General features: G+C 35.3%; 1 protein-coding gene across 2 annotated transcripts in view; it reads left to right on the forward strand.

Moving 5' to 3' along the window:
* Positions 1 to 11,732, forward strand: part of LOC136847824 (uncharacterized) — a 217,348-nt gene that overhangs the window by 180,629 nt on the left and 24,987 nt on the right. For both annotated transcript variants that reach the window (XM_067119763.1, XM_067119771.1), the window contains exons 4-7: positions 7,859 to 7,974; positions 10,850 to 11,007; positions 11,296 to 11,325; positions 11,668 to 11,732. The exon at positions 11,668 to 11,732 is cut by the window's right edge and continues 51 nt beyond it. In XM_067119763.1, coding sequence (XP_066975864.1) covers positions 7,859 to 7,974; positions 10,850 to 11,007; positions 11,296 to 11,325; positions 11,668 to 11,732 — 369 coding nt within the window. The remainder of the gene's footprint in view (positions 1 to 7,858; positions 7,975 to 10,849; positions 11,008 to 11,295; positions 11,326 to 11,667) is intronic.

The raw sequence follows: 11,732 nt of genomic DNA on the forward strand, positions 1-11,732 counted from the left end.
TATATATATATATATATATATATATATATTCTGTATATCTGTGTGTGTGCACCCGTGTGTTTACAAACATATATAAGTACATGCAAACGGGTCACTTATTACAACTCTCAGAACCTTTCACTCAGTAATATCCGAGATGCGGGTTTAAATGTCACACACTTCAGATTACCTTTATCTGCCAGTAATAGAAAATTTTTCCCTTCTCCGAACTTCGGCACCTTCCTAGAATCTTTATATCTTGAAAGAAATTAGACCACCTTAGAAGGTTTCCTGCCTCGTTATCTTCCTTGAACCTTATTTCAGTAACAATCTTCTGTTTTACGCCTTTAGAGCAAGTCTTGAATTAATGCCTACTAGTTTTGCAGGGCATTAGTATCCATAATTTGTCTGAAGGTTTCATTATCGCGCTCTGGCAACCTGCCAGTGAGCAGTAGTACTTCCAATTTCGTGTACAGTGTGATACACAAAGAAACAATTTTCACTGTAAACAGGCAGCAATGACGACAACTTTCAATTATGGAGGACTTTCAGATTATAAAAATAAATACTTTTGCAAAAACCTGTTATGTTAATTCATAAGGTTATTTTATAATGTTAACTTATAATGTTCTACAGCACAGTGGACTATTCTTGACAGTGTTATGGATATTGAGGCTGCAATGCTATTTCTAAGCATTGTGGTCGGTTGCGTCTACTTTTATAGCCTAAACAATGCCCAACAATGGGCATTATTGCACCCTTTTTTTTCTTTATATTTTGTTTTGTTTTGGAATTTTAATGAGACTGGAAAAATATTTGCAGTAAATCTCAAGTGCTTCTTCTGGTTTATTTCAGAAAAGAATTCGTAAATTCCGGCTGCAGTGATTCTATTGTTTTTACCGAGAGAGAGAGAGAGAGAGAGAGAGAGAGAGAGAGAGAGAGAGAGAGAGAGAGAGAGAGAAGAGGAGTTGCTATTTCCTTTCAACAAATTCGGAATGAAGAATAAAAAGAGGAAGTATTTTTTCTTGGTGCATTTCGCACATCAGCACGCGTATCCCTCGCTTTTTCTCAAAGAGCACTCCCATTATTTCAAGATAATAAGCAGTTATATATGGAATGCAGCTGTCTGGAGACGATTGTGGAAAATTGCCGGGCGTGCACTAAACTTCTAGCTATTAACTGGTCGCAAGAAGTTGAATTGTCAAGCTTCTTTAAGGCTTCTGTTCTTGGCCCAAAGATATGTCTTTGTCAGGGCAAATGACTGTCACTTTTTGCTAGGGTTAAGTGGATGATTAAAATGACAAAGTGGTGTTCTTGTTAAAAGACAGCGATCGTATCTTTATCTTAGGTCCTTCTGGAGATTAATTGGTTTGCTGCACCTCAAAAGCTCGGCGCCGCAACATTTCTTTAGGGGTTGTGTTCTTTTCTTTTTTTTTTATACAAGGCAGAATTGTCTTACGTACATTAGTTTTTTTTTTTGGTGATTTTTAAAATTATTTAGTTCTCCACAATTATCGGAAAAATATTTCGAGATTTTTTTTATATAGATAACATAACAGATAAATTGCAAATCTTGTAAGAAGATTAGGGGTCTGTGTCTTTTCGAAAATGGTATTTTTCTTATTTGCTGTGGACCCATAAAACAACAAAACTTCGTAATACCCAACTTGTGACCACTTTTCACATTTGTTCCTCGGATTGCAAAGTTCAACGGATGACTTTCTTCTTCTTCTTCTTCTTCTTCTTCTTCTTCTTGTTCTTCTTCATTGTCGTCTTATTACTCCTCTTCTGTTATTGTCAAGATTTAGAATTTTCGTCCTGCTTCCGTTTTCCTGGAATTACAATCCTCCGTCCTTGAAGATTTATGTTTTAATTCCCTTTATATCCGTTCATTCATCTCTACACCCAATTTTTTTCTCCTTTCAATTGCTTGCTTTGTTTTTTATTGAATCATTTTTAAGTTTGCTAATAATACTTAATTACTCATATATTATCTCTGATTTTTTCTCAACTTCTCCTTATTAATGTTTTAATTTATTTGTTTGTGGGTATGTTCATTTTTATTAGCTTGTTATTTCCCCCATATTTTATCATGTGCGTCTCCTTTGGCTTTGCTTGTCTATTACCCACGTAGAGCACTTATTGGTGACCCATGCTTAACAATGACTGGTGTTTTGGAATGCTCCGATTTAATATGTTTCCATTATGGATAATAATAATAATAATAATAATAATAATAATAATAATAATAATAATAATAATAATAATAGGGAAACAAATCCACAGTTATATATGGGTACATATATTTGACAATAAATCTGTGTAGATTTATTTTTAAATAAATGTATCCATACATAACTGGATTTGTTTCCCCATTTCAAGACTCCTGTTGCTATGAGTATTTTTTAATAATAATAATAATAATAATAATAATAATAATAATAATAATAATAATAATAATAATAATAATAATAATAATGATAAGAAGAAGAAGAAGAAGTAGAAAAAGAAGTAGTAGTAGTAGTAGTAGTAGTAGTAGTTTAAGTTAAGTTCGACATCATTCACCTCCCTGTTAATAAAAACAAAACTATACGTGATAAAGTCTTAGTAGGTTTAACCATGTACGTTAGAATTAAATCTGGCCTAAAGACTGCATTGTCAAATTATTAGTCTATGACATTAATCCACTCTTCCCGTAAAAATGCAATCTCTCTTTAGCATATAATACACAAGAGACGGTTCTGAAAACCTATTAATTCTACTTTATCTCATCGCATCGAGAGCGCTGTTGTTCATAAAGATTCCTATGTAAAGTGTGAGACAGGCACGAGATCCCTTAATGTTCAGTGATTATGGTGTTACCAATTTTGCTTGCATGATATTGTTCTTGCAATAAGCTTGAACTCGCAAGAGTAATAATCATCGCCAATGAGATAACAGCTTGCGGTCATGAGTCGCCACGCTTTGCAAGTCAGACAAGGCAGCAATTCAGTTTGCATGAAATATTTGTAGTACAATACAAACCATTTGTCGCATCATGACGTAAAAATAATGTTTCTATCGTTTTCACGTACTTTTATAGATATATTCATCAATGTATTGGACATATATAGATATATATAAAATCAAATACGAATTCCTTTGGTGGTAACTCTCACTCTTCTTCTTCTCCCGTTTATCTTCTTTTCTTCGGCGTCTGGGATAGATAAAAGGATTGGGTTTTCCATTCCATGGGTCTCTGACTCTCCAAATAAGAAAGTTCGACAAATTGTCGGTCTGCATAAATTGCCCTGCTTTTATCGAGATTTTGCCGTCACTCCAGTCTGCCAATCCCAACCTCCAACCCCCTGCCCGTCTCCATGGGGCCTTCGAGATTGTCAAGTCCCCCAACAATTTCATATTTTTTGTTTCTCTCTACTTGGTTTGGCGCTGCTTCGAATATATTTTTATTCAGATTGTTTTTGCATGTTATCTGTGTGGATTTTGAGACCTCAATAGTGAAACTGTCTTATACTGTAAAGTGTTTTTTGCCTTTTCGAATATATCCATGATTGGCTTTAAATCACGGTGGTTATTGTACTTTTGATATTATATATATATATATATATATATATATATATATATATATATATATATATATATATATATATATATATATATATGTGTGTGTGTGTGTGTGTGTGTATATATACACACACAGGTGTGTGTGGGATTTTTCCAGCGATATACTTCTCTTGCTCGTTGTATAACAGGAGTAAAAAATAATGTGCTAGCATCAGTATGCAGATACTCTATTTTCAAGTACTTTGCAGTGAAGAATTTAGTATTCTTTAAGGAGTGACTATAAATAATAAATAAGAATATTTCGAAAGAATATTGATTGTCTCTAATAAACTGAGAATCAGTCAGTGGACGTCACAATGAAACTTGTTCTGGGGCATCAGCCTTCATTGATCGCTAATCGCGGGTCAGTTTATACGATTTCCGGTGACATTCTTTCCAAAATTTAGAGGGCTGTCTGAACAACTCGATGCACCGAGGCGAGGGCGGCCTTGCATAGTTAGCTGATGGGAAAATTATTGAAACGGCCTGTTACCTGGAATTAAAGGCAAGAGTTCTTAGATGTGTTGAAGTGATTGTTGGTGTCTTAATATTTACGCTCTAGAATTTTACACGCTCAAGATAAATAAAATCCTCGTGCATGTATACTTCCAGTTTTCCTCTAGACAAAGTTAGGCTTCGTTGGGGTTGGGTAGTACCGTAGACGGGGGATTACCAGGAAATACCAGACTCCCTCAGAACGTAAGCCTCCTTTAAAGACCACCCACATCCACACACACACACACATAAATACATACACACATTATATATATATATATATATATATATATATATATATATATATATATATATATATATATATATATATATATATATATATATATATATATGTGTGTGTGTGTGTGTGTGTGTGTGTATAAAAGGTAGAAGAAATTCTCAAAACCTACGACAGAACGACGCAGCAGTACTCTCTTGTTATTATCTATTAAAAAATAAAAAATGTAAAAAAAGACTCTGTAGCCGGCAATTGCGGCGAGGTCAGAGAAGTTCATGTGGGGATAAAAACAAGATCACTCCCTGACGGACGGTTATGGTGGTCGGCCTAACAGCGAAGGCTGTTTCGACAAAAAAAAAAATAAAAGGAAAAATAGATAATATCTTATTTATATCTGTCCATAAAGTATTTTGTTGTTCTACATGTTTATCACTAATCTTCCTGATGTGTTTGTCCGAGTGTGTGTGTATATATATCTGTGTATGTGTGTCTTGTTCGTACGACTTTTTGCCAAAATGACAGTTAACTTTGGAAGGGTTTCATTATGATTAGTGTTGGAATGTGACCATGCGCTGTAGATTCATTACTGGATCCAGGCTCGGGTTTAAGGAATAGAGGTGATCTCTCTGTTGGCCGAGCTCGCATTTATATTTGTGCTGGAATACAAATTTTTCTCTTGCTCGAATAACTCTCGATAAGCGATCATAAAGTCATTTGCTATTTTGTCGTGCTGTATGAAATTTAGTACTCTGGAACCTCAAGCCAGGAAATTCATCGTATACAACTTATTGAAAATAAAACTAAATTTTATTCAGCGAAAGGAGTTTATGAAACAAAGTTTAACAAATGAATTAGCAGTAAATGTCCTTACCACCAACATGGATTTACCTCAGACAGTTAACTATTCATGATCTGAAAATTCGCAAATAGGAGTCTGTATTGTGCCTTGTCCGTTTATCTCCTCTCATCAGCCGGCTCATTAAATTTCTTAATCCCAACATTTCGAAAGTAAAACGAGGCGTGGGAGATTTCAGGAATACTGATATATCCCAAGTACTGGAAATTCAAGTTGTAAAGAACAATAGGCACTCATTCTCATAAGATTACCAAACTGAGCTTGATTTGGCCCTGTGATGTGGGCCAGTAGCATCTTTTTCAAAATATAGAGGCTTTGGATAAAAAATTCCCTCCCTCCTTCAGTACCTAGTTCACGTACACATTCTTAAAAATTGTGAACTGTCAGTAGAACATACAACTGCTGATTTGATGAAGTGGGCACAAGAATGCTTTGCTTGACATCCTGAGAGGTAAATTCCTCCATCCAAGTTTAAAGTTTCTCTGACTCTGTCCTTAAACTGTCAAGAAGGATCAAAGAATGTCAGGATCCGGCAGCAGTGATGACCCTTACTATTCTTCAAAACTTACTGTTATTTATTCGATTTTGAGAGATGTCATATGAAAAGACATTAAAGCACACTCTCTCTCTCTCTCTCTCTCTCTCTCTCTCTCTCTCTCTCTCTCTCTCTCTCTCTCTCTCTCTCTTTCTTATTTTTGTTACAGAGTAGTGTTTAAAATGACAAGTGGACTAATGAACGCGAAATTTGACAACAGGTTTTTTCGGCACAGGTCAATTAAGATAGCGTGTGATGTTGATTCTGATAATCGTACCAATCGTCTGGCCATCATGGTTTTGCATGGATTCCTTCCAGTGTCGGGTTATCTTTGCTAATGTTCTGTTACCCTCTCGTGCGTGCATCGTGTGTGTCATTTCTTACCTGGACAGTTTTAATGATGTTGTGTAGTATTTTCAGGTCCACTGTAGCAGAAAGATCTGGTGACCACATACCTAACTGTTGTTCGTTTTTATTATAGTCCCTTCTTAAAAGACTATACTGTTATTTGTGATAAAACTTTATGATTCTGGTCAATGACTTCTTACCGATCTTAAGGGGATTTCTTAGAGAATCACCCCACATATTCGGCCATTTTCGAGATCATCAAGTTTCTGCAGCCGATCAAAAAATGAAGCGAAAATTACGTTGCAACGACGCCATTGTACTTGCTGAAGAGTCTTAAGATGATCCCACAAAATTATTGAACTGAAAAATTTCTGTTGTGCGGCCACGTGGTAAGGAAAAAACTTTTTGAAATGCCTATCCAGATTGTTTTCCTGTGGATTGGCGGATATATGCGCTCTTTAAGCATTCTTACTTTTTTTAATATTAAGAAAATCTGCCACTGATGATCAATACCAGAGAACTGATATCGATGACATCGGATCTGGTTGGTGTATTAGCCAAGAGGGGCATTTGCAATTTAACAAACTATGAAAAGGTAGTTTCGATAGTACGCTTATTAGGGAAAGGATTTTTTTTTTATGTATAATCCGTGTATTTGTTTATATGTCAAGAGAGAGAGGCGGGGGCAGGGTAGGGGTCTGCTGGCCTCACCGCCCACCTCGTAGGTTGTGTGGCTTAGTGGTGCAGTGCTGTACTTGCAGTTGCTGGGTCCATATATCGCTTCCGGCCTACTAGTTCACCCAACTGTAAATGTGGATTAACTCCTGCTGAGGTCACGAAAAAGGGCTCGGGGCTGAGCTGCACCCTTCTGGTACCAACCTCTTCAAAAGGAAAAAGATATATATGGATATGTATATATATATAAATATATATTATATATATATATATATATATATATATATATATATATATATATATATATATATATATACATATAAATTATATATATATATATATATATATATATATATATATATATATATATATATATATATAAATATATATATATATATATATATAGTTTGATCTTGTTTTATGAAAGCTCTTATAAACCTTTTTCCACAGAGGGCAAAAGAGGTACTGCTGTAAAAAGCTTTAGCCAATTTTGAGACAGCTATTCGATGTTCATATATTTATGGAACCACAGAATTTATGTGTATTAGTTTATCGTAAATCTCCTTACAACTTAACGAAGAGATAGGATTTTTATATCATTTACGCGAAAGAAGCTCACGCATCGGTGGGTGAGGATAGCGTTAAAGAAGTTTGTCAATGCATAATCGTTATACGTGATTTAATCAATATGATTTTTGTCTTGTGCATCTTTGCAGGTTTTTTGCCGTACGTGTTTCGCTACTATTTGGCTTGTCTAACATTGGAATCTGTCTTTTTTCATGTTTTTTTTTATATTTATTTGATTTTACGTAGAATATTTCCATGTGTTTATGTAGTCTTTCGTTAATGCTTATTCTCTAGGTATGTAAGAAAAAAAAAGCATGCCTGACCACTGTATTGGTGCGCTTCATTCTTGACGTAATTCTTGTTGAATAAGAGATTTTAATTCTTCTTATTCCTTTCTTGCTCCTATGTGGTTTCACAAGTTGAAAAACATCATTTTTAATTCTCTGTCATTTAATCTCCGCACAGGCATACCATTTTTGTCTTAATGTATATTCCACTCCCTGTGCAATCCGTATGCATAATTTTTATCATAAGTTTAAAACATGTTTATTTCCTGTTGCAGGAGGGCGCCGGTGACGGAGTGTCTTTCGTCAGGGGCTCCGTAAGTAATAACGCCGGCGGGCAAGGTGACTTCACCCCCTACGGATATGTTTCAAGGCCCGGTTCCACACCTCTCAGGTAATTCACACACGGACGCTCATTCCTTCATAAGCATGTTTTTGTCACATAAAGGCGACTTCACTTTTTTTTTTTTTTTGTATAGTATAGTGGATTGTTTTTAGGTTCTAAAGTTTCACATGTTTTTGTGATGTGAAACATACGTTGCTGTTATTTATTTTACAAGTGTTTATCCAGCTAAGTAATAAGCGTTTTCTCTTTGACTCATATAGATGGTTATTCAATTTTAGCTAAAAATTAGTTTTTACCCTATTAGGGAACACGCACAATGACGTGCATGTGTGCACACACATACATACATATTTATATATACACACACGCACACACATATTTATACAGTATATACTTGCCTGTGTATATATATATATATATATATATATATATATATATATATATATATATATATATATATATATATATATAATACACACACGTATATATATATATATATATATATATATATATATATATATATATATATATATATATATATATATACAGTATATATATATATATAGTGTGTGTGTGTGTGTGTGTGTGTGAGTATGTGTGTGTGTGCATGTGTGTAGCCTGTAACATTATAAAAGTAAAAGTAAAAGAAAACAGTCATCCTCTGCGCTGAAGGGAAAAGTGCCGACCACCCAATTAAAAGAGTACTATAAACCTTGATCAAATTACGGGACATATCGGGCTACTCTTGATCTCTTTTTGCGTCCTGGGGATCCCAGATTTTATTTACGCAAAAGAAAATCTTGGCATTTTATCTCGTAATTTTCTTCTTAAATGTTAAGGCCGTACGTGTAAATTGGATTTGTAACGTTGGGAGGATCTGCGATTTCCTGCTTTAACTTTTCGGGGCGAGTACTCTCTCTCTCTCTCTCTCTCTCTCTCTCTCTCTCTCTCTCTCTCTCTCTCTCTCTCTCTCTCTCTCTCTCTGTCAGTGACTCGGGTCTAAGTATCCATTACTGACATTTGTAGACTATTGTAACCGTAAATTGGAGTATGGGTCTGTACATTCGTAATTCACAAGGTAAGGGAGTAGGTCCAATAGCTGGTGATGAAGACAGCGGAATGCATGTCAGGATTTAAAGTTGTCGACCTCGTTTATTTTTGTAGGCATACTATGGGACTTACTCCGCTTTCCTTGGTAAGTGAAATAAGAAAAGTAAGTAAAGCTTAAGACAAAACTTCAAGGGCACAGAAAACCGAAGGCCACATGGATTACTAGGAAATCACACATTTTCAGAGGGACGTCAGCGAGCATAGTGATATTTAAAAGAAAGTGTTATTGCCTGATCTTATTTTGATAATAAGGAAAACAAAGATTTTTTTTTATTAAAGTCGTTAGTAACACTATTTCTCTCTCTCTCTCTCTCTCTCTCTCTCTCTCTCTCTCTCTCTCTCTCTCTCTCTCTCTCTCTCTCTCTCAATTTGTATATAAAGAAAGAAAAATTAGTATCGGCCGGTTGAATTTAGACGTCCTGACGGTGTCATTTCTGCTGTCGGCAGATACACTGCCGAGTGATTTTTAACGTTTCTCTGTATTTGCTTAGAGAATAGCCACGACCTTCAGCACCTCTCCACAGAAAGCTGGCTATGAGTCATCTCCTCATAAACGTTTTCCATTTACGAAGCACAAAGATGAACCTGTCAGTGTCTTACAGATCGGGAGGTGCCATTGCATTAACATAAACTGGCGGTTATATCATTCCTGTTTATTCTGTTGGCCTCACAGAATTCATTACGGTCAACTGCTTTTTTAATATATCTCTATGATTTGTGTTTTTTTTTTTTTTTTTTCAACAAGACGCGAACGGTAACCCTACTGTTAACCCTTCTTTTTCATCCGGACTTGCGACCGGCGTAAATGCAGCAGTTATCAGATCATTTAGTGAACTGATTTCTTATCACGCTCCAGAATCCCATTTTCACCTCAAATCACACGTTATATTCAAATTTCGCATAGCCAAAGAGGAAGGAAGGAAGGAAGCGTTTCTTACTGTTCCAAGTTTTAACGTAACGCTTCCGGTTTTTCTTTTTAAACCTGCCTGGCGCCACCACCAGCCAGCCTTCAGTTCCCACTTAAATTATAAGATTGTAAAAAAGTCGGTGCCTCGTGCTGCGATTCAACTTGAAGTGCCACAGCACAGAGTTGATTGTTAATATGATACGTCTGGAATTTGATTAATGTTCCCTTTGTTGAACTCAAGCTTTGGATTTAACAAGGCTGCTTTCGAATTCCCTGAAAATGATTAGGACGAAATTGGTCAATTAGACGTGTTCTGCCGCGCACTTTGTTAAGAATTCGAATTTCTTGACGTTCAAGGTAACATTGAGGCCATTCATTTGATTTGGGGATATCTCTTCAAATTACAATGATTGCTTAAATAGTTCTGCAGATTTTTGTATTGTGTAGTTTTTGTCTGTCTGTCTGTCTGTCTGCCTCTCATATAACATGAAGTAACAATAACGTCAGTTATTAGAGATTGACAAAATTTAAGCTGTATTGGAACATTTTTGTCATGAATATCAAAAGGTATTTTGTATACAGAGTTAGTAAGAAAATCTACGGATAGAAAAGGAAATAAAATCAACAAGTAAATAAATAGTTGTGATATATATATATATATATATATATATATATATATATATATATAATGTATACTCTACCGAGTAGTCCTGTTCTGAGTTATTTTTATTTTGCATTCAATCAATGATAGTAGCTCATCTAGTGTTGCTGTTTTTTATTAAGCCAGCATTGTGCTGGCACGAACTCTTGCCCCTTGGGCAGGCTGTAAATGCATCGTTCAAATTGATATCCTTCACCTGATCACCTCTTTCGTTAACGCTTTCTTTTTTCATGTTATCTTTCCAGTTACAGCTTATGGGGTTCTAGTGCCTCCACCACGAGTTCGGAAGAATCTTACAGACGTCACTTCAGTCGAAGTTTGTGCCGGGTGGTGTTCGGATGTGCGGTACTCCTCGTCATCTTGGCAGTCCTCGGCATCGTTGGTATTGCCATTTACTTGGGCGGTAGGTTGCGATTGCAGATAGTTTTCGTTATTCTTCTTCTTTGGTTTTTGGATTGAACTCAGGTTTCCTATTTCATTTTGACGATGTCGATTGTAAGTTTAGAAGTTTTGAAACCGGAGTTAGTTTTGGCTATATGTTTTTGTTCCTGATGTCTTAAGGTTTACTTATTCCATATTTGATTTTTCTCACCTATTTTTGTATATTTATTGAAACTTTATGCGAATAAATGAAATGTATTTGTGAATCTCCGTGATATAATAATCGATATTTGTTTTCTTCCCTTCACAGTCCTTACTAATGAAGACGAAGGAGCCGAGTGTAAGTAGTGGAGAATACTTTCGTTTTCCTCGTCAAAGTGACGTGTTTATGCTGCCTATTTATTCATTTCTGACGTAAAAATAATAATTTTAGTGTACATAATTAAATTGCCTCTTTTTATGACAAAATTAGAAAGTTAATTCCATGAATAGTTTTCCAGGAACAATTAAATATAGATTTTATTTATAGTAAATATTAATTCAACAGATTTTTCTTTGAGAAACCGAGTTTTTACTGATCACATGATCAGATTTTTTAGCTTTTCTGCTTGTAGTGACAATTCATATTTATCAGTTCTATTCCTCATATATCCTTACGTTATCCTCACTTATTTCTTGGCAGTTGAGGTCCGATACAACGGTCACATGAGAATCGACCAAGGAGACACCTGGATACCCGCGCTGCAG

The sequence above is a fragment of the Macrobrachium rosenbergii genome, chromosome 2, assembly GCF_040412425.1.
Source record: "Macrobrachium rosenbergii isolate ZJJX-2024 chromosome 2, ASM4041242v1, whole genome shotgun sequence".
Taxonomy (NCBI): Eukaryota; Metazoa; Arthropoda; class Malacostraca; order Decapoda; family Palaemonidae; genus Macrobrachium; species Macrobrachium rosenbergii.